Here is a 24,715-nt window from a genome sequence, read left to right on the forward strand (position 1 = left end):
TGAAAAAGAAAAAAGAGGGCGCAATATATTTTACAACTATCAAGAACGCTGTGAAGCAAAAAATTTGAAAATCTTTGATCAAAATTTGAAAGTCTGGAGAGATGAAAGATAAAGAATCATGAAAATGATTGATCCCTAATTTGGTTTTCACAAGGTTAAGGCCGTCTCAGCAAGTAACTATTTACATGAACCGAAGACTAAAGCTGTCGCAAAAAGTACCGGAAACTAAAGACTACTGATCTTTAATATTTTACTAAGGATAATCGATGGCTGTAAATTTGCATAAATATCAAAATGAACTTTCAGGTGCATGGAAAGATGTTCTAGATGAAAGAACTGCAACTGATTGGTATGAATAAAAGAAAGAAAGAAGAAAAAAAACCCTTTTCATGTAGTTAATTTTTTTTTTTTAACGTGTTTGTAAATTCGGGTAAAAAAAAGAGGAGTTGAAGTTTTGAAAATAATGTTAAAAGTTTTAAATTTAGAAGGTTTTTTTTTTCTGACAGGAGTTTTTCTTCATCTTTTGATGTATATTTACAGTGCAACCTACCAAGATTGACACTCCCTGTTAGCCATTCATTTTTACAAAAAAATCTGTTGATTAAGACTTCATTGAAAGGCCAGAATTTCATTGGCCTTTGTATTACAGTTGATGCTCTTTTTTACAAACCTGTACGGACTTGATCATTAGATCATAAAATCAAAAGCTTGTAAATGGTAGAGACTACAGAAAAAAAAATTCATGAAAAATAAGGTTAAAAATGATTCATCATTTGGTGAATTCACCTTTATTGGTGATTTCCAGAAAATCACTTGTTTTGAATTGCTTCATTGCAACATTAAAATAAATATAAGATTCCATATAATTGATATAGGATAACATTTCATGCGAATCTCACTTCTCTGAACTACTTCCGAGATGGTGGAGCATCGCTGGAACCACTTGCCATAGAAACGATCTTTTGCTGATCTTAGAGGACTCAATTTAATTTTTTGAGAATCCCACATCTCTCTTTCTCTTTTTTTGACAATATCTGTCTTTATAAGAATTTGAACATTAATTTCTTTCAAAATGTCTATATTTTTTTCATCCACTGCCAAGCACGATCTGTTCCCTTTTGTTGACATTGCGAAGAGGAAAGTACAGGAGCAGCACTTGGCTGAAATAAAATTTGATCAATCCTCTACTTAGAAATGGCCTATCAATAATTTAATCAATACCATTTCTGAAACCATCAGTTCATCCAGTCATAACCTCAGTAGCTCAACATATCGTATCTGTACATGTAAGACGTTGGCAATTTCATACTGGTACCAGTCCGATATACTAACACTATAGTGTGCTACTGGGGGGAATGCACAAAGTGGGCATTCCATGAATTACATTGTCAGCGCATCTTTAATTCATGGTAATCCCTGCCAACAATTGAACCCAAATTCCTGGCACGTATTCACGAAACACCTGTATGTTGGTGATGGCAAATTAAGGAACTCTATATACCTCCCCTCTTTTCTTCAATTTTCTCTTAAGACACACAGAACATTCAAATTGAAGCTTACTTTGATTTCTAAGGACTGGCATACACATGTATTAAGTATATTTTATATTTATTAACACATCACACAGATATTAAAATGAAGCTGACAACTGAACATGTTTCTGTATGTGAGTCAACAAGTGTAATATAAGGATAAGTAGGATGTCAAGCCTATTTAGCATTTCTTACCATGTTATTCATAGCATAGGTGTTACATAAAATGGAAGTGAAATGGGGTAGAAATATATTTAAAAAAAACTTTGAAACCTTCTCTTTCAAGGGCTTTGAGCCATGTCATCTGCGTAATCTGTAATTGTTTTTATTTTTTTTAATGGGTCAGGACTTTTGGACCACAAAACTTGACAATGCAAATATGAAAAAAAAATTCATGAATTCAATTAAAAAGTTTAGTGTGGCAACAATTCAACAGAAACAAAATTAATAAGTTATTAAAAAAAGGTGCTTTTTCTTATAAAATAAAAAAAAAATTATAATAATAGGTGCACATGTAGAAATTTTGTAGCAAGTAAAAAAAAAATCTTTGAAACCACTTTCGAATGCTTTAGAACATTTGTCTGTATCTTTTATATAGCTTTTTTTAAAAAAAATTTTCAAAAGAGGTGAGGAATTGAGGGCCACCCTCAGTACCTTCCTATACTCGGACAGATGCAAATAGATTTTCATATGTGAATGTTCAAAGATACATGTAGTTAAGAGTGTGTGAGATTGTGTGGTGACTGAAGAAATACAGTGAAAATTTTGGGGCACATGGGGACTGTATAAAATTTTTTTTTTAATTTTGATAACTAAATAACCCCCTTGAAACAAGAATGACAGATCTGAGCACTACATGCCATTTGGAAACTTTTCCTAATTGGAAGTATGCCTCTAGCATCAACAGGTCGCCAGTAAAATGCCATACCTCCTGTTTGCTATACACCCTGTGTAATGATACTCAAGGGACCAGAGAAATGTATTGTTATAAAGCAGTTATTATTATATTATAGTGTATTTCACTGCATTAGCCAGCATGCCAGGAATACCCATATTTCCCACTATGTCTGGAATTCAAGTGACAGATTTCAAAAAATTCTAAAATATCTGGACTCTAAATAGAGGGATTGAATTAGTTAATTTGAACACCTTGTCTGTTCTCTATATTTTAGGATCCTTCATGTTTTACAAACTGTTTTCCAATAGTTCTAGCTTTATGTCTGCTTTTGCCATCACAAATCTTGTTGCATATTGCAAATGTCAGTCTCAGCATATTCATTCGCATAAATTAGATGAGCTAAATGGAAAAATTAATAGACTGTGAGGTATTTTTTATTCTTTTGATCATGTGTATCAGGAAAATATTCTGAGAATATTCTCCTAATCCACATCCTGGATGTAAAAATTAGAGAATAATTGAGAATATTCATTTTTCTTTTAAATATTGAAATTTTTTTACCAATTTTGTTTATATTGTAAAATATAAATCAGTTTTCATTGCCTAAAACATTTAAAACAAAAAGCAATTTATAGCATAATCTTCCCCAGTGACAACTTTTAGTTTGAGAATATTCTCCTAGTCATGAATGAGAGGTTTTAAAAGTTTGGTTATGAAGATTTTAGAAAACTTGAGATTAAAACCTTAAAAAATTATTTAAAATTACATAAATTTTCAGAAATTAGTTCAAAGCAAAGAGTAAAACCAAAGTTGATTGACAAAGGAAGCTATTCTTATACAATCGCCTTCATTATAAGAAGATATAGAACTGGTTTTTTTTAATGTACATACACTTAAATTCTGTATTACTCATATTTCTTTAAAAGTTATGCAATTCAGCCATGTTGGTTTAATTTTCTTGCTTTCAAACTTCAATATTGTGGGCCCCACAAACTTCAATATTCCCGTCGAGGAGAGAGTCGAAAACAAAGAATATTCTCTCAAATGACTACTATTATAAATAACTGGAGAATATTCTTATCAAAAATAATAAGAATTATTCTCAAATTATTTATGGAAATTTTTTATTATAATACATGTTATTACAAATATTCTTGAGAATACTCTCTGGAAGGACTATTATTATAAATAACTGAAGAATATTCTTATCGAGGAGAATATCCAAGAATATTCTCTGGAAGGACTATTATTAACTTGAGAATAATTCTTATTATTTTTGATAACAGAATATTCCCCATTTTATATATATATATATAAAATGTTTTGTTTTCATTATTGTTATAAAATTCACGTATGAAACATATTTGTTATGGAGAAAAACTATTATTTTATTCTAATTTGTGTGCATATATATATATATATATATATATATATATATATATATATATATATATATATATATATATATATATATATATATATATTTTTTTTTTTTTTTTTGATATACACTTATATTGGTCTCTTGAATGTATCAGACTCCAACATTCAAAAAGTTAGTCCACCCCCCCCCCTAATTTTTACGGCATGCCAGCGAACACACTTGCAGGGGTCTCTCCAGACTTTTTTGTAAGGTCCTGTTTCTGTGAAAATTTTCTTTCTTTTTGTGAAAATAAGTAATTTTGAGGGAAGTAAAATAAGCTAGTTAATTAATCACAAAAGAAATGCCAAATTATGGTTTCATTAATTTGTATTTTGTGATGGGTCTGTTTTTCTGATTCACAATTTTGCGAAGGATCCGCAAACGGACCGAATTTTGGATTGACATATCCCTGGTTTGATGGAATATATTTACACAATGAAAAATGCATTGGGAACAGAAAGCAATGTATCGCTATACATAGGCGATTATCGTTTTTGAGGGTATCGTTATATACGATTTTCACTGTAATGTGAATAATTTGTAAATTTGTTTTATAAAATTTATGTAAAATTTTATTTATGAAACAAGCAAATTTTATATAGCCACTTTAGCTTCGAAGTCACTGTAATAATAGCCCTTTTCCCATCTCTGTTAGCCCTCTATCAAAAAAAGAAAATGTTTTGTTCCTTCAAATGATATGTATTCAGGGCTTGAAAAATCCCAGATGCCATTTTGAAAAACTGGGATTGGTGCCCAAAATTTTCTACATGTGGTTAATAAATATGAGTCGGGACAAAAAAATTTTTGGAATTCTTATCTGTGTCTCTACTAACATGGAAAGGGATTCGTTAAGTCTTGGAAAAGTTAAGAAGAATAAGGTGGAAAGTTAAGTAAAAAAAAGTCATATTTTTGCCCGTTTTTCTCAACAAAAAAAAATTCTGTCTCCCAAAATATTTTTCTGACCCCTAGATTTTTTTGCAATTTGTCACGCTTTGTATATGCTTTGTCAATGGGGAAAATATGGAAATCGTTTTTTTGCAGTGAATATTTTCTGTTAAAGATATTTTAAAATTTTTAGATTCTCATTGTTTTATTTAGTCAGTTAAAATTTGAAACCAATTGTTTTTCTTTTCAAAGGGCTTTACTTGGATATGAAAAGCAAACCAATGATTTAAATGTAGTTGCTGTAGGTGGTAAGAAACTATACTTTTATTCCAATTGAGTATTTTTTATTTTAGTTTTTTTCCATATTTGTAGAAATAATTTTCCACCTTTCTTATACTATACGAGATGGTTTTAAAACAGATGAGTCAAAATTTAAAATGTGGTAGTTTTAACCAAGACAATCATTTTTTCGTTGTGGGATGTATTGATTGGGAATTAAATGTAAAGGTGATGGAACAGTGGTTGCCGATCCGTGGCACGGGTGCCAAAAGTATCGAGAGTATAAGTGCCATGGTATCAGGAATGGCACGCAAAGACTTTTTCAAAAGTAGTAAGAAATTCTTCCAACATTTGAACAATCATTTTCTTATGAATCATAGTCTTGTAGATTACCAAACATATATTTAGTATTTTAGGCATTCTTAACAATAAATTATGTGATGACTTTTTACTTGATTCTTTTCTGTTTGGTTTTTCATTTGGAGCCAGAGTTGCTGGATGTCCCTCATATGTACAGAATTCGGGATGTCTGCATGGAGTGCATGTATTATGTATCCATAAATTCTTGGGAGCTCGGCCCTCTTTCGAAATTTATTGGGAAAAGAGGCCCAAGTCATCTCAGCCTCCTTAGATTCTGATGCCTATGCCCAGCATGGCATAAATAAAATAAAACTTCTATCTAAAAATGTGCATGCATGATTTGCATTGTGATAATCAAATTAAGGGCTCAAAAATTAAAACAATTTTGAACTCAGAAGAAAGACGAAATTAACATTTTTAGGAAAATAACAGGATAAAAAAAAAATGTTTTTTTGTCCCTTAGAAATAGGACTTAAGTCTGCATGATAAAATTCATCGAGTAGCATGGTGCAGGTGATGTTGCAGTGAGCAAATGGTGCAGGTTGCATCCATTAGCGTCTTTATATTTCATTTCCGACCATGCATCTCATGAAACATTGTCCTGGTGGTTGTCCATTGTCCATCTCTCAAAATTTGGTGCCATCTTTTTTTTCTTTAATGCTTCATATTGCTAATTAAATAAAAACTGATTTTGCTGTTAGTGATTATGATCATTGCTATCAAAACAGTTCCTCAATCCATAAATCTGTATCACTTGTTACTCCTCATCATTGAACTGAAAGCGTTTCTTGGTTATGCAAAATACCAGATTCTATAGACACGGTTTAGTCAATGAAAATGTCAAAATACACATTTTTCTAAATTTCAGTGTTTTTTGTACTATGTTTATGTCAGTGGTGGATTTTCTGACCCAGTGATGCCCAAGCTCAACCATGAACAGAGTGCCCATATATTCTAGACAAGTAATGGGCAAACTTTTTTAGAAGCATGCCAAAAAACAAAAAAAAATTTTGGCTGGCTGGACATATTCAGACATTGATTAATAATTGGAATTTTTATGCTTATAAATAAAGTGTTGGGATGTGTTATATACTTTGAAGACTGCCAGGGTTTTATTGCAAATGAGACAATTTTCATCCTTTACAACTGTGAAAAAACAAATATCTATATTTTAAAACTTTCTGAATATTTATTTCTTATGTGTTCCACTTTTTACAGATGCAAAAGTTTTTAAATCAGTTTCTGTTTAAATTCTCACAACTGTATTTTACATATACAAAAAAAAAAAAAAAAACACCCTCTGAAATGAATTTTTTTAAATACTGAAATTGAAAATTTCTATTCTATTATTTTGAACACATCTGGCCCACAGGCTTTGGTTTGCTCATCACTGTTTTCTAAACATTCCGAATCAACTATGACAGTATGATAATGTATAAATATCTTATGTTCTTTTATATGAGAGCATAATATAATCTGATATTCTCTTGAGACAATTCAAAATTTTATCAATACTACAAATGTTTGCAGAAAAGAAGGGATGAAAAAATAAGTTTCTAAAAAAATCCATGTTAGAGACAAAACTTTAAAATGGAAAGCAATGCAGGTTTAGTTATTTTTGGTTGTGATATGACCAGGTACGTCATTTGGGGGGTGGGGCATCGCCTCCCTTCCTGGCTTTTGAGAATACACTAAAAATGGTATATATATATATACAAATATATGTATACATAAATTGAGTACATGTGCTTTGCCCCCCCCCCTGGAAAAAGTTGAAATGACGGTCCTGGATATGACAATACTTAATGTCAATTGACAAATATCTTCAATATTTGTTGTCATAAAATGTGGTCAACTTATCATGTGGTCTATCCATAGATGTCTTTGTCTGTCAGTTTTAGAGTTGGAGCCCCTGCTCATCTGCATTCAAAAAATTGCCTTTGATGCAACAAAAATTATTGAATAAACTTATGCAGAATTTTTTTAGACATATCTTAATCGACTGTTGGTATAACTTTTCTAGATGGTGGACTGGAGGAGCTTGCAGAGGAGTTTAATAGTGGTAAAATCATGTACGCATTTTGCAGAGTTACTGATCCAAATACTGGGCTTCCAAAATTTGTCTTCATTAATTGGGTGAGTATATATATTTTTTAAATATATATATATACAGGTTTAATTGTTAATTACACAAATGACAAATATTCAATCTGCTCCAATTATGTAAAAAATATCCTACAATTATATAGTGATTACATAATTTTTTGTATAGTTTTAATGCATTTTATTCTACCTTTCCTTCCCTAGAACTGATTAATTGATGTAATACAATACTGTCTATCATTATATAACATACATTGCAATACATATATACAGGGCCGGTTCTGGACATTTTTCAAGTGTAACCAAATAATATTTTGGTGATGAAAGATTTCCCCTCTCCTTCAGTTGGTGCCTTTTTCAGTGCCCTTTCAGCTGGCGCCTTCTGCAGCTGTGTAGTTTGCAGGATTCAAGATCTGGCCCTCATGGGCAGAGATATAGGGGGGGGGGCCAAGCGTCAAAGGTGGAGTCAACTGATCTAATGTATATATGTATAGACATCATCGTGACCCCCCCCCCCCAGACTACCAAGTCTATCTCTGCCTATGCAGCCCTGCATACACGTATGTAAGTAATGTTGAAAATTCTCATGTTTTGAGCTGAAGTCAATTATCCTAACTTTCATTATCCACACCTCAACCCCCCCAAATTCACAATTAGTTTTAATAATATTCTCTTGCGTCTAATATGGATATATGAATTATTTCTTCCCCTCCCATTGTGTTAGTTTTTCCCCCTTTTTCATGTTTTATTACCCCCCCCCCCCCGTTTTGTATGTTTTGTGTCAATAACTTCTAATTCTAATACAACACTACTGTAAAAAAAATGCAGATGAAGTGTGTCATTATGATATAATTACTGAATCAGGTTAATTTAAAAAATATATATACAGTAAAACCTGTCTTCAACAGAATTACAAGGGACCAAGATTTTTTTCCGCTGAACACAGGTTCAATTGATATAATGTCTAAAATAATGGAACGATCTCATATGTGATTGAATTAAAATAAAGCTAAATTGAAGATAAAGTAAATAATTTAGATAATTTAATAACAGATAAGGAGTCATTCAAGTATGACATCAGCATCAATGGGGGGGGGTGTGTTCCGTTAACAAGGGATCTCTAAATGTGCCACGGATTGTTTAAGTGTTCTGGAACTGTGGTTGTGGGTTACTTGAGTGATCTTTGAGGCCTACTTCAGTGATCTGAAAATGTGCCATGGGCCACTTAAATGCTCTGGAATTGTGCCACGGGTCATTTAAGTGATTTGTAAATGTGTCGCTTAGTTCATTTTTACAAAATTAGGTTTGACGGGGGCAAGCCACATCAGATACACTTCAAGGCCACATTTGGTCCGCGGGTCAAGGGTTTACCATATATGGCTTAAAGGGTGGGTTGCAATGAATTTCTTCAAGAGAAATTTTGAGTTCTTACCCTTCAAATAGCATTGAAATTAACATAAATCGATTATAATAATATATATAAAGGAATTTTCTTTTGAAATTTTAATTTTTAAAAAAATATATTTTTTGCATTAAAATTTTTTTTTTTTCGTCTGGAGGGGGGGGGGGGAGTGCACAAGCCTTCTATGCCCCCCCCCCCTCCGCGTACGTTTCTGATCCCGCGAATATGCGTTAGGAGGTAAAAGCAGTGCTGACGAAATTTTGCTGACTGTGGGGGGAGGGTTAAAAATGGCTAAAAATTTGCTGATGTAATACTTCTGAACGGCCCCTAAAATAATTAATAGATAAATAATAATAAATTAGTAGACTTAATAATTAATAATTAGTAGACAAAATAATTAATAATTAGTAGACAAAATAATTAATAATTAGTAGACAAAATAATTAATAATAAATAATTAGTCTGCAATTACTAAATACTATTTAGGTTTTACCGGCATGTATAAAATTCTGACCTACACTGTTTTTCTTCTAAAATAATGCCATTTACGTTCTTTTTATAACTTCCTCAAAAACTTTAAATTAGGGTGTCAATATCTGTCATAACAAGTTCAGTTTGTACAGTATCGCCTATGTTTATGTAATCCTCAGCATCAGGGCCGTAACCAGGAATTTTGTGAGGGAAAAAGCAACGTGATTTTACTGTCCCTATCACTGTAAAATTCGATGATTTTAGAATGGTGTTTTTGTTCCCACCTAAAATTTATCACCCCTTGACTTTTCCCGCCAGGACAGTTGCACCCCTCTTTTGCCTGTCTCTAATTAATTCTGGTCCTGCACAGCCTTGCAAAGCCTTGGAATGCACACCGCTTACATGCAATTTTGTAAGTCTTGCATATCTTTTGGAAATCCAAACCTTTCACTGATTTATAACGTGAAAAAGCCTACTTTTTAGAAAAATTTTGTTACAATTTCAGAATGCAACTGCTTTACTACACATGGCTTATCAAAACCACACCGTCAAGTACAGAAACAGTTTTTGCTAATCTAATGGTGGATGATGAACTCATATTTGCAAGCATAGATTGTGTAAAAAATTTCGGTGGAGCACTTTTAATATTTTGTATGATAGTTTGGTCTATTGGTTGCCAAACACTGTGATTGTTTGTGTGAAATTTTCTATTAAAGGGTACTTTTCTGTTTCCGCGTTAGACAGTTTCCATTTAATCCAGGTTTTTTAATGTGTATTTTGGCATTGAAATCATGGGTTTACAATTTTTTTCCATTGAAGAAAGGTTTTCGCTTAATACAGGTTCCATTAAAGACAGGTTTTACTGTATTATCTTTTTCAACAGCAAGGTGAAGGAGCACCAATGTCAAGAAAAGGAACGTGTGCCAACCATGTTGTTGATATCTCTAAATTTCTCAAGGTATTTATTGTTTTTAAATACTTTTGACATTAAAACCACATCAAAAGGTGATTATCAATTTAATGTAGTGGTAGCTCATTATAATTTAAGTACCGTAAACTGTGGTTACTTGAGCCCTGGTGAGTTACTTGAACACAAGACAAAAAAAAATTTTTTTAATCACTCCAGGGTGATTTAAAACAATGATCATGAAAATATAGACGTGATTCATCATCTCTACAACAGATAGCAACAATAGCTAGTGCCTGAGGCGCTACGTTCTTGCTCTTCTTTCTTTTTCTTAGTTCACATTGTATTGCTTTGTGATAAAATCATGAATTTTTGTGACCTGATAAATTCCACCTTCACTTTTTTACACACTGCAGTCACATGCAAGGTAAGAAATTCACATTTCATATTTAGTCCTTAGTCCTTTAGAAAATAAAAATATTTTTAGCTAGATAGAGACCCACTTAATACAGTAAAATTTATCTGTAATGGATAGTATGCTAGTAAACTGAAAATGGGGTTAACTGGACCCAGCCAGGAAGTGGTTCTCTAGCTACATGTTTTTCAAATTCAAATAGTTTATTATTATTATTATACAAATACAGAAATACAAGAAAAGAGGAAAAAAACTTTACCAAAGGGTCGAAAATATGATCCATTCTGGTAAATGCTAGTTAAATTAGTATAGACAAAAAAGTAAAATAAATGGAAAAAAGAATTAAAATACATAATACTGTTTAATTAAATGTTTTTAAATTTCACCTTAAAAATAATTGATATCATTACTTTTTTCCCAATCATCTTTCATTAAATAAATGGTTTATAAATGCATGTGCATTTATTTATAGATTCAAAACCAAAAATGCTCTCAAAGTACAAGAGGTCCCCTGGGAGCCAAAAGTATGAAGATTTTACAACCGAAAAATTAGAAGAATGTTTAAATGCTGTAGAATCAGGAGAAGCGTTGCAGAGAGATGCATCTGCCCACTTTAAAATAAGTAGGTTTACTATAAAAAGGAGATTGAAGAATGATTTATAAAACAAACCTGGACATCCAATCGTTTTTACTACTTAAGAGAAGTTGGTCTTTTGCCAGTCATTTAGATAAAATAAAAACATATCTTTTTCTAACTAGTCCTAATAAGGATAATAAAGGAGTACTAAAATATTTCATTCAACATCACAGAATTTATGACGTGATTTTGATGTATTTTCAAATTTATTGTCAAATTACATAAGCATTATTACAACTAAAATGTCGTTAAGTGCTTTGTTTCCAGATTGTTGGTCTTAATTTAGTCCATTGCATATTTGGATGATTTATTTTATAAGGATTTATAATGATTTATAAGGACCCAGCTTATGGGTCCAAGTAACCCAAACCTGGGGGGTTACTTGAACCAAAATTTCAATAATTAATTATATAAAATTAAATCAAGAAAAAAAAAAAACCTAGTCTTAAAAAAATATCCCAAAAGTGTTAAAAATCAGGTTATCAGAATAATTAATGTTTTTAAGGCAAATATTAAGATATTCACCTTTGGTAAGATATGTAGAAAAATTTTCACCTTTTAGGTCCAAGTAACCTTAGTTTACGGTACCTTGAAATAAAAAACAAAAGACATATATTTATATGGGGAACGTTGAAATTATCTTTTTTTTTAGAATAAATAATGTATTTCATATAATCAGATATGTGTCATTATTTTAATAATATTTCAATGCTTTTTTATGAAGTTAAATACACTCATGTCCATAAATTAAGGATAATTCAGAATCACACGGAAATCTAAATCTAAAGTGAAAATTTCACCTGTAGAATTATCACACACATCTGCAAGAATGATATGCAAATTTCAGGAAGCCACCAGATGATGCCGATAGTACGGCACAATGACGAGAGTGTAAGGGGGGGGGTATATAAGGAATGGTGGTGAAGAAGTAAAATTGTTCACAAGAGTTCTGTAAGGCGCTCAGTGCCATAAGCGAATAGTTATGACGCATGCGGATGATTTTTTACGTGGTAGAATTATCGGCCGCCTGGAATGTGGGCGTACTCAGATGGAAGTATCCGAGGAACTTTGAATTCCCTTAAGTGTCATCTCTGGGCTTTGACAACGATTCCAAGATAACAGAAATGTCAGTAGACGTTACAGTACAGGTCTCCCCCGAGTTACAACGCCGAATGAAGACCGGTCTTTGGCAGTAACTGCCAAAAGAAGCAGACGGAGCACAGCATCCGACCTGTCCCATCAGCTATCTGCGGCCACGGGTACCACAGTTTCAAGGCAAACCGTGTACAGACGTTTGGGAGATATTGGTCTATATGCTCACAGACCTGTCAGATGTGTTCCGCTCACAGCAACTCACTGTCGGCAGCGATTAGCCTGGAGTAGAAAACATGTAATGTGGACATCAGCACAGTGGGCTTGTGTGATGTTTTCCGATGAGTCCAGGTTTAGCTTGCAGTCTGATTCACGTCGGACTTTCATATGGAGAACGCCAGGTACCCGTTACCACCAAGACAACATCATTGAACGACACCGTTACGGTGGTGCAGCATTGCTCGTTTGGGGTGGAATTATGCTGGGTTCCAGAACAGATCTGCATGTTCAAACCGGAACCATGAAAGCCCAAATTTATCGGGATTTATGGCATTATTCTTAATTTATGGACATGAGTGTAATAAACTTTTTATATTTAAACGTTAATATAATTTAACAACGTTAATATAATAACTTTATAATAACATTAATATTCCAATGCGTTTTTATTTAGTTTGCTTATGAAGTTTTAATCATATGCAAGATACACATTATTCTATTAAATACATTAAATCAATAGCAGCTGACTTTTATCTCTTGCCCAATGATTTTATTTTCCAAGCACTGAATAGATTCACATCTCATAATTACAACAACTCAGGACTGAGGTAAAGCTGAGGTCCTGCAGTGAATGATTTCACATTTTGTGGCACAGTTTGGAACATTTTATTAGACAAAATTAACATTAATTCATGATTACCATATATATTTTTATATTTCACCTTTTGTGATGCTGCCTGTTTTTGGGATCAGTTTCAAAATGAAAAAACCCAGATTGGCCTATGCTCAAGAAAACGCTTGTATACCTTGCAAAAGATGTAAGGTGTATGTATCTCTTGTTCCTCCCAAACATTCCTGGCATAATATATGCAAAATAAATAATTTTTTTTTAAGGGAACTCATATCACAGTGAATGCTCGTACAGAAGATGATGTTGAGCCTTCTTCAATTATAGAACAAGTTAGTAGAGCTTCTGCATCAAAATTCAATTTCAAAGAAAGGTCTGATCCATCTGAAAATATTCCTCCTGTAGTAAGTTACTTCTTGGTTATAAAAACTTTGTCAATTTCAATATAGGTAATTATTACAGTCTGTGCTCATTACAATGACTTTCCACTATACTCCATTATAACGACCAGTATGACAAGTCCCAAATATTTTCCTATTCTGCCGTGTTATTTTTTATCCATTATAACGGCTGGTAAGTGCCATTCAATCCATTAAAATGATTGAACTTGGCTCGGCTCCCCAACTTATTTTCTGCATGTAGTGAAAAATAAATGTGGGTTTTGGCCATATACTGTGTTTCTGTAAATACAGTACTACGTTCATACTGTATTATGCATTTAATTAATTTTTTAAATGTTTGATATAATGACATCCCAATATAGTATCTATTTTCTGTGGAATGAAAAGGAGCGTTATAATGAACTTTGACTGCATATGGGTACTTGTTTTGGTCTATTTGTATTTGATGCAACATGAAGAGTTTTTTTATTTTCAAACAGAGCAGTGTTTATAAGCGGATACAACCAGCTAGAGAAATAAACCCAGTTGAAAGGGAAAAATTCTGGGAAAAAGAACAAGTAAGAAAACAGATTTTGCCTTTTTTTTTTCATCTTTAAATTTTGCAAAAAAAATATCAATGCTATTCATTTAAAATAAACGAATTCATGTCTAATTAATTTGCAGCTCCTGCATTGCAAACGTAAAGTAACTTTTTAATGAGAGACAATTAATTTACAAAGAAGTACAATGATGGTTGCTGTAGTTTTTTAAATTTTGTCATACAATGTGATCAGAAAGTTGGCACATATATATTTTCAATAAGAGAAACTCGCAGATTATAACTATTAAAAGTTTATTAAATTGATGTTTCATGGGGTTTTTTGTTGTTGTTATCTTTATTCTTTACTAGCTGATACCCGGCGTGCGTTGCCTTCCCTGTAAAAAATTTATATATGTATAGCTTATTAATTATTTCTTAATCAAAAAAATTTCTGCATCAAGTAAGAAAAAATTACTTTTATTTTTAAATATTTTAATTAAAAACTTCTAGCAATCACTTGTGGATACACAATATTTTTTGTTTTTCCATCTGGTGTGTAGATTTTTGGGATTACTAACATGCGACAAAAAGCTGTCCGTATAAGAAACAGGGCTCAATTAGGTTGATACCTCCAACTGCTAACAACTGGCCTTACACTTTGTTGATTGTCATGGCAAAAGCTAAATGAATTGGGAACTGTAATCGCTTGAAAGTGAATGGCATTTCTTCAGTGATAATTGGGGTACATGCAATGAAGACGTCTTCTCCTTTGGCACATCTAGTTAGAATCGTTGCTTCAATGATGTAATTGTGCAATTTTTTCACGCAGTCTGGTGCCATTGCAGAGTCTCTGTGTCTCCAAATTTCTTGAAAGAATTATAAGTGCTCCGACTTTGAGGGTCAGGTTGTGTGGTGGCACACTTGGAATATCCAAACAGTTCAGAAATTCTGCAGGATATAGAACTGTCGCGCTGTGTCTGTGACAGTGTCAACCAATTTGTAAGATGTGGAGTTTCCCGGAATAATTTTTAGGATTTTTTCATTGGTCTTGTTCACACTGTCATTTTACGGTGTCAGAATCGCTCTTTCACAAAGCCACTCATGGTTTCAGTGATTTTGTTGAATGTTTGAGAAGACTTTCTCTGCAAGTTCTTGAACTGAGTTTAACAACTGGTAAAATCCATTTGGGAACGTAATCAGTCCACTGCGTGGGTCTACGGGAATTCTTCCATTGCCAAGTTTGATCAACTGATGTGAAAATTATAGCAGCGCTGACACATTTTGCAGTTTAACTCGCATGTTGGTGGATAATAATAATTTTTTAACTTCGTGCCAGAGTGTTGATGATTTGAGGCAAGCATAGAGTTCATCAGCTGGCGATGAACATTTTTATTCCCAGTTTTGTTATCGTAGTTGTTGTTCTCTGTTGCTAACGTCATATGTCCAGCTTGTGCAGCGAATGGTATTCAAACAGATTTTAAGTATTTTTTAAATAGAAACCATGCCTCTACGATGGGCGGTTGATGAGATAAAGGTTGCATTAGCACTTACAGGACACCCTGTATATAGGCAAGCAAAAATACCCAGCGCTTCCCGGGTTTTCTACAGTTACTGGGAGGATTGGAAAAGTGACAAACCATTATAAAAGAATAAACTGTTATAATGGCAGCATTAAAGATGTGGCAAACCTTAGTAAAGGCATATACACGTCTGAAATGTATTGTTGGGAACCACGGTAACCAAAGTAAATGTTCCGAAAGAGATTGTTGAGGTTCCAAAATCATTGTTGCGCGACAGTTTTTTGCCCATTTCGGGCATTTGCCCAGCTCCGACGAACTTTTAAAGTAGCCTACGGTTTAATCCCGGTCCTGTTTGGTACATATGCAAAATCTGGCGACGATCAGTCTAAAACTGTAGATTTGTATAAAGAACAGACATACTTTCACATTTATATATAAGATTTTCATCTTCCAAGCTTATTCATTTACTGGCTTATGAGAAGTTGCTGTCAGACTTTTCTGTAGGCAGATACTGGATAAGGGGAATAACCCAGTTCAGGGGGTAAATGTTTTCTGGTCCCTTCGTTTCCATATGAAGAAAATTTAAATGACAGAATAATACTGTTTTAGCAAATAAAACATCATAATTTTGAATATTTATTTTCAGTCCAAAATCTTCATCCATAACATAAATAATGCTCACAAAGTGGATATTGAATTTTTCTGTTGATTTTCTTGTCCATCTTTTTGCATAAAACATCTGGAAACCGTATTTGTAGTAGAAATTTACATTTAAAAATCTATAATTTACATAATTTTCAAGTAATATATAATGTGAATATATATCAGGGATGGACAACTCCCTGGTGCAAAGTCACCATGGCGACTTAATAATTGGTATTGGTGCCTAAAATTTTCTTTGCTTAGTTATTAAATTGCAGACTGAGAGCAGTGCAAAATGTTTGGAATTTATAGCTGCATATCTGCCAACATGAAAGAGGGTCACTATGCCCTGAAAAAGTCAAAATAAGCATTATTTTCTACCTTTGGGAATTTTTTTTTTCGCCTAAAGAATTGTCTTGGCACCTAGATTTTTTCGCGATTTATCCAGCCCTGATATATATATATACTGCTTAAGTGAATATTATATTTCAGTCTCATTTACATGGAGTTAACTGTACTTCTGCTTAAGGATACTATTTTCTAATATATTGGCACATGCCGGAATGTTGTTGTGTGAGTGTATATGCATAGCCCTAATGTATTTATGTTGTTGGAGTATGCTTGTGTTGTGTTGTACTGGTGTTGCCATCTAACTTCCACAACTTGAAGTGGAAATTACAAATGCCTGAATTTTCATGTTATGTAAGTATTGTGTTGAAGGTCTGTCTGCTCTCTGCAGAGAGACTTTCCCAAACGGGAGACTGGCTTGCAGTTGTGCCTAGAAGGAGAAATTTGTACCTTGCTTAGGGGGACTGCTTTTTGATGCATAAATTTTTTTAACCATTAATTTTTCACTGTGAACCAAAATGATGAATTGGAAATATCTTAACAAATTGATTTCTCAAGAAAAATGTTACTCATGGTGATTTTGTCAAGTTGGTGATCTTTGTGCTGAACACAGCAGTCTGGGAAAGACTATGAATCGGTGTAAATTATATGAATGTGAAAAAATGCTGTATGTTGAGCTGAAAATTTTGAAATTATTATTATATTTTTTGAAGTAAATAGAAGTATTTATGTTTTTACTTGTTAAAATACTCATTTGCTTTTGTCTGAATATACAATAAAATAGTCAATAAAATTGCTCAATTGTGTGCAGGAAGAAGAAAAAAAACGTGTAACTGAAGAACGAAAGAAATTAGAAGAGGAAAAAAAGAAATTTGAAACAGAGAGAAGAGAAAGAGAAGTAAATTTGCATTTACAATTGTTCCCTCCCCCATTCCAATTGTTTCTGTGGTGCTTTACTGCATGATTGGTTTTCCACGTGTGCTGTTAACTTCTTTCGTAATTATGTAATTGAGATGATCTGTTGGCCAAATGATTTATTATCATTCAGAAATCCAAACTTAACTATCAGAAATTAAATGAAATAGTTTGTGCTCACTTACAGTTTTACTACTAGTATTTTATTTCTTAGCATTCAAATTTTGTTACTAAATATTACAGTAATTTATTCATGTTATCTTGTTTTCTTTTTATATTACCGCTTAGATCAACATTTTTTAAACCTTTTTCCCAACTCTTATATAGTTTTACAGCTTTTACTCTACTTTCATATGGTGTTCAACTCTTAAAAAAATGAAAACGAAATTTGTGTATCAATATAAGTAGTGAAATATACAACTATTCAATAGACTTACAGCGCAAACATACAAACTTAAATGAAGTTCGAAGTTATGTAAAATTGGTACTTTCCCGTTATAACCATCCACTTGGCACATTTTTTTTCATCTCGGGGACCACATCTCAGACCAATTGGGTTTTTTTGTGTTGTCGAATATGCACCGCCAGTTTAGCTCAGCTGCTTTCTTAGTGAGTTTTCTCTGAGTCAGTTTGGATTTCTCACACATGCAGTTTTTCCTCTAACAACGTAACTTATCTTGTTGCAACATTGAAGGTGTTGCTTGATTCAACGAAACTCTGTTATTATTGGCATCGAGATGAAATGTCAGTCAAAGGTTTATTATCTTTGATATAGCTTTCATTTCAGCAGTGCTGGTTTACACTGTAAAAAATTTAAATTATCACATTTTAAACATTGAAATATTTTACATAGATGAGAGAGTCTGTAGTCCAAAATATACCTTTTGGTTTACTATTATATTTATTCATACATATAGGATTATAGAGGTACATATATACTTGTCATATACCATGACAACGTGGAAAATGTCTGTTTGATTTATTTTGATTCCAGTTAAATTATCCTAATACTGTGAATCCACCCCTGTTACTAGGTTACCCAGGTAATGCCTCACTCCTTGGTCACTTTTTTTTCAAATATCAATTGTTCTCTACAGCATTCTCATGAAAACTAAACTCCCAATAATGTGTTTCCACATTCCACTTTGGGGGGGGGGGGGAAGGGTCATTTTTGTGTAAGTATGCCTTCAAAAATATTTGTAGAAATTGGAAACTCTTCACTCTTCATACATTATATATGATTCATAAGATGCATCCTTCAGCTACATTTGCTTGCTTATGTTATTTGCTGACTCCAGTCATTAATTTATCATACAAGATCCCTATTTATAATATATGCTGCAGTTGTCATTAGTATCAGTTTGTGAGAGAGAGAGAGATTTTTTGCAAAGAATATATTTTTTGCTAATGAATTTTATTTCTCTTCCTTAATTTTATATATTGTGAATGTTCATTCAGGAGAAAATACTGAAAGAAAAGGAGAAAAAAGAAGAGAAAGTATCAAAAGCACCTTTAAGACGAGAACATAGTGAGGTAATACTTATTTTTCATGGAATTTGACAGTGTTATCTCTATTTTTTTGCAAAATATCATTATATTGAGATTTCTCTGAAGTAATATTTCTTGAACCTTTGTAACCTACATATCTTAAATTTTATAACTTCTCAAATATTGCATGAAACTGTTTCACAGCTGAATATATTTGAAATATCTTTTTGTATTGGCCCTTTCTCCCCTTTAAAATAATAGATTTTTTTAATTTCCTGGAATTACTGAAAAATCTCTATAGTAAAACGTTTGAATTCCATTGTTGTATGGAAGTTTGCATAATATTTGAAAAGAGTGAAAAAGGTTATAACAAAGTGAAAAGAACCTAAGAGATTTTAGTTTGATTGTGCAGCGATGCAATGCACACTCTAACCCAAAAGTTTATAGAATCTTGAAAAAGTCGTTTTTCAGAGAAATTAAAATAAATGCATGAATGCATAGAAAATATAGCATTACAAAACACATGCGATTTGCATTCATTTGAAAGAAAAAACATTTTTATACCAAAATAAGGAACAAATACAAATGAGAGCTGTCCCAAAAGTTTATAGAATAATCAAATACATTATAATTTCTGACAAACCAGTGTTAATTAATAACTGATAATTTTTCCATTATTTGGAATGACATCAAACAAATGATCTTTTATTGAAAGAACTAAACTTTGTTGGAGTTATGGGTCCAAATTATGGCATTCAGTTTCTACGTGGTGTTTCAAGGCATTCACCAAGCTTAACTGTCACCCATTGGAGTAGACTTAATGAGTATATTGCTGAGAGATCAAGACTGATCTGTGGCTCTGGCCAGTCTAGTAGAGTCAAATTTTCATTTTGAAACAGGTTTTCACAATGTTAGACATATGCATGGGAGCATCATGATCATTCTGAAAAACATACGTTCTGCCTCCTAAAATTCAACCAAGAAAATAAATGACTTTCTGGCATGTCTATGTATTTTTGTGCATGCTGTTTCTTATCTAGGATCTGCTAAATGTGCGCATGTCCATTGAATGTGGGGGCCGCCTATGCCATCACAGAGCTTTCACCCTGATGTCTGCTGAAATATGAGCGTGGTTTTCCTTCCAATGGTGACGGTACTGTGTACATGCATCGAGACCATCTAAGTTACATTTCTTTTCGTCACTAAAAATAACACTGATCCATTTGTCCCCATAAGTTACATGGTTTTGAGTCCACTCTAACCTCTTGAGATGTGGTATGTTTGAACAAGTGTATTAGAAGATGTGATTGAGTACAGAAAAGGTTTTGAGATTTATTACCAGGAAATTGAGATCAAGTTTTTGTGTGACAACTGAAGAATTTTCATATTTTTTATGGTTTTTCGCACATCCAAATTTCATTTTACTTTTCTTTTTATTTACTTTAGGAAGCTCAGAAGCTGATATCACAAAGAACAATCAATGCTCGTGCTATTTTTGAACGTAATACTTGCATGGGACAGATGTCAAATATCGGCAATTCTATACAAGCTGAAGAAAATTCTACGAGAGACAGAGGTGAAGCTGCTCAGAAATTGAGCAACAACACTCCAAAAGATCCCATTCCTATGCAAGATCCTCCGGCAACAAACATATTTTCTTATTCCAGAAATCTTCTAAACCAAAACTCATCTAGTGCAGGTCCTGAATCAGATCTCATTGAAGAAGAACAGCAGAATTGGGATGGTACTAATGATATTTCCATGTCATTCAAGTGAATGTGTTTTTATTTAATTATAGTTTATGTTCACATTTTACTTTCAGGCAAAGAAAAATGAAAAAAAAACATATTTTTATTTATGCTAACAATTAATGTTGGTAAATTGCATACATCTCATGATAACGAATTCAGTTATCTGTTGAATAGAGTAGTCTTCTCATAAGAAACTTCTTGATAACAATTTTTTTTTTTGCATTGTTCTAAAGCGGCAGAGAAGAAATTCTCTTGGGGAATGAGCTTTTGATGCAGGCCTGTAGCCATAAATTTCGTTCGGAGGAAGGGTCAAAGTGATAAAACAATAGATTTTGCCATCTTTTCCCCCTTTTTTCGGTCATTTTCTCACATTTCGGGGGGGGGGGGGGGAGGAACCAGACCCCCAAATTCTTTCCTCTTGCTACGGCCTTGTTTTGATGTCATTTCTGAATTTGAAACTAAATTCAATTCTAAAAAATTGTCCATATTATGCAATTTTTTTTCCCTGACGTGAATATGTCTTGTATAAGCTAGCTGGCCAAACCAGCTGCATCTCTGAATATTTGGTGCAACAAAAACACTTTAAATATTCATATCTCAAAAATTATATGGAACATATAAGTGTTATAATAAAAAAAAAAAGGCCAGGAAAGTCCACAGATTTTTATATGACATGCATAATATTGTGTGAAAAATAATGCAGACAATTAAGTCATGGAAGATCTTATCCTAGGCATACATTTCTACACTTCATAAACTAGCTCATGAAATCATTTTAGACTTTATCTCAGGGAATTATGCATTAGATGGTGAGATGACAGATCTCACTGAAGCAAATTCAGCAGTACCTCATTTATACGAAGACTTTTTAGTTTCAATTGCTAGACCAAACAGGTTGTATTGCACTGTAACAAGGTTTAAAACACGTATTCACATTAAAATTTTTGGCCTGAATTTGATTTATTATATTGTTGTAGTTTTTCTTTCATTATATTTTACAATGTCTCCATCTATCTTAATAAAAACAGAACCAAGTCTTGAAGAGCCGCCAGTCATTCAAGATCCTTTGTCCAAAATGATGTCAGATCATGGTATGACCAAATTGCCGCCTGATTCATCTTGTCAGGTTATCACATCATCTCAGAGTAGCACCTGCTTAAAGGCCAGAGCTCTGTATGACTACCAAGCTGGTAATTCACAGTATTTTAGTATAGCCATCCTTATTTTATCAGACATTTTATAGCTAATTTATTTGCACGAAAAAGAAATGAAGGGTGCATAGGAGTAACTCCCTTTTTCCTGGAAAAACTCGCAAATCACTGATCCTAGAGGCATACTTCCAATTTGAAAAAGTATCCAGATAATATGTAGACCTCAGATATGTCATTCATATTATAGGGGGTTGTGAGTTATTAAAATTTAAAAAATAATTTTTTATTTGGTTACTGTCCTAAAAAAATAATTAGAAGAAGTTGTTGCCCTGTCTCTCCTGAGACCAACAAAAAAATTCCATGTATGTGCGGTATTTGAATCTGAAAATTACTGAAAATGAAGAACAGAGGCACATAAACAAATGGATAAGCTCATTCTATGCTTCATATGCAGTTCTTTCCCTCATTTACAGAAATTTTCCAATTGAAATATCTCAGCAAATAGCTCACTTGCAAACATATTTTTTTTTTTGTTTGGGCTCAGGAGAGACAGAACAAACAACTTTTTAATTGAGTTTTTTAGAATAGGGGTGACAAAATAAAAAGTTATCTTTTATTTTATTTTAATGCAATATCCCTTGCAATATGAAACATATCTGAGGTCTACAGATTATTTGGATATTTTTTTAAATTGGAAGTATACCTTTAGGATAAGCTGTTTACGAGTTGTTCCAGGATAAAAGGACCTTTTATGCACCCTGTATACTGGAAACAACAATCTTCTTAAATCAGTGTTCTTCAACCACTGGTCCTTGAAGATATAGCATATTGGTATGTGAAACAGTTTTCACAATTCATGTAAAAAGGTTGGAGAACACTGTCTTAAATGAGTAATGTTGTCTTGGGCTATAAAGCCGATTGATTACAATATGTAAAATGTATGCATTCAGTATGATTTATCATAGTTTGTGATAACTGCAAAAAATCTGTGAAACTATTAATATTTATTGTGAGCTATTATTATATATCATTGTTTTCTTCGTTTATGTTGAATATACAATAAATATAATTTATTTTTATACATTGGCAGCTGACGAAACAGAAATATCATTTGATCCTGACGATGTCATCACTGAAATCGAGCAGATAGATGAAGGGTGGTGGCAAGGTCAAGCTCCTGATGGAGCTTATGGTCTCTTTCCAGCTAATTATGTTGAATTGCTGGATTAATATCGGGAAATGCTGTGCATTTATCTACCCTTCTGCATTACACAGAAACCATGAAAGTATGCATTTATCACTTGATCTTTTATTTTTGTTTTGGTAAATTCTTATTGCTTTTTTTTATTGAAAGTCCTGTTTTTTTTTATATTAGTATTACAAATTTTTTTAATGTAGAATGAGAAACATTTCAGATATATAATCCAAATATTGAAAATATCCAAATCTTGAAATCAAATTTAGAAAGAAAGACTGATGTTAATTATTGTGTGGTTTGTAATGGCTTTATCTTTTGTAAAAATCGAGGAAAATATTCTTTTGTATCTGCCAGTTTTTTATGATGTTTTTCTATGTCAATAGATTTTTATTATGAGTAAAACCATTGGTATATGTTGCTGCGACTGTTTTTAACCATGCGGTTATTTCTTGCTGTACATATTACTTTATGTTGATATATTAATGATTCAATAAAATGCAAATTCTCTTAATGAAAAAAAATTCATTAAATTGTTTTGCTTCACAAATGATTGTTGTCATTTCTTCGAATTTAGACCATAGATTTCCTACTGGTGTTCTGCGGAATCAAACGTTACGCAACCCTAAAAAATACCAGAACCTGGAAAGCTTTCAAAGAAAAAAAAAACTTTCTTATTATTGATGCTCATATTAGTTTTTAAGTATATTTTACTTTAAATTTTGAACCAGAAGCTAATTTCAACTCTGTGGCTCAGGTAAGACGTCATAAATGTTATTTCCCATTTTAGGGGAAATTGTAAGTAATTATTATTTTTATTTTTTTTGGAAACTATCTCCTAGCAGTGAGGGAAATCAGTGAACTGACATGAACCTTACGGAATGACCAGAGCCGTCTTAGCTCATCATCCCACTTAAGCATGGCCCAGAGGCTCAGCTGCATAGGGTCCTCCATGATAACGAGATTTGCCAGTATGATTCATGGGAAAAAGTACAGTATAAAATCAGAAGGTATTGGCTCAGCATATAATTTTGAACAGGTGCCAATATGATGCTGTTGAGACAGCCATGGGAACACCCTGTATGTTAGATAAATATTCAAAATTTGTTTGGGTGTCACTGAACAGCTTTGTAACCAATGTGCAATCATATAGGCATTATTCTAGACTTGCATCATGAGGATCCAGGTATGATCCCTCCCCCCTGGTGATAGTGTTGTTCGGCTGAAATCATGACTACAATTGGAGATTAAAATTTACTCTGTCACCCAAGGCCTTTGTCCATTTTGGTGCCTCCCTCCCCATGATTTTGAGTGAAAAAACGGCAAACTGTATATCTCATCTCTGTATAACTTATATCTCATCAATGCTCCTGAGAGGGTTAAAATGTATTTATCCACAGTATTCAAGTGTCCACTTTAAGTTCAGGGTTTGTAATAAATTCTCAGGTATTTTACACAGTGAAAAAATAAAGAAGGATGGTGATAAAAGCAACACCATTAGCTACAAAAGTGAGAGAAAATATTTTCCAACTGATT

The 24,715-nt window shown here is 32.8% G+C and overlaps 1 protein-coding gene across 2 annotated transcripts; it reads left to right on the plus strand.

Moving 5' to 3' along the window:
• Positions 1-3: 3 nt before the first annotated feature.
• On the plus strand, positions 4-23,368 carry Abp1 (Actin binding protein 1). Of its 2 annotated transcripts, none has more exons than XM_089244460.1 (11): positions 4-349; positions 4,988-5,043; positions 7,398-7,510; positions 10,234-10,308; positions 13,515-13,652; positions 14,129-14,206; positions 17,491-17,577; positions 19,053-19,127; positions 20,529-20,826; positions 21,862-22,023; positions 23,075-23,368. In XM_089244460.1, the coding sequence occupies exons 1-11, from the start codon at positions 267-269 to the stop codon at positions 23,212-23,214; spliced, it is 1,305 nt and encodes a 434-aa protein (XP_089100586.1). In that variant the 5' UTR covers positions 4-266; the 3' UTR covers positions 23,215-23,368. The 2 variants fall into 2 exon arrangements, with proteins under 2 accessions (XP_089100586.1, XP_089100587.1); XM_089244461.1 differs by having other exon boundaries at positions 158-391.
• Positions 23,369-24,715: the final 1,347 nt, after the last annotated feature.

The sequence above is a fragment of the Pholcus phalangioides genome, unplaced genomic scaffold, assembly GCF_987345545.1.
Source record: "Pholcus phalangioides strain wild (caught in Gottingen) unplaced genomic scaffold, Ppha-v1.0 ptg000015l_1, whole genome shotgun sequence".
NCBI lineage: Eukaryota > Metazoa > Arthropoda > Arachnida > Araneae > Pholcidae > Pholcus > Pholcus phalangioides.

What these genes read in the sequence shown, in the direction of transcription:
- Abp1 (XM_089244460.1), top strand. Translation starts at nt 267, where the DNA reads ATGGCTGTAAATTTGCATAAATATCAAAATGAACTTTCAGGTGCATGG. An exon ending in AAATGTAGTTGCTGTAGGTG is followed by an intron (nt 5,044 to 7,397) that starts GTAAGAAACTAT and finishes TAACTTTTCTAG; the next exon opens with ATGGTGGACTGGAGGAGCTT. An exon ending in AATTTGTCTTCATTAATTGG is followed by an intron (nt 7,511 to 10,233) that starts GTGAGTATATAT and finishes CTTTTTCAACAG; the next exon opens with CAAGGTGAAGGAGCACCAAT.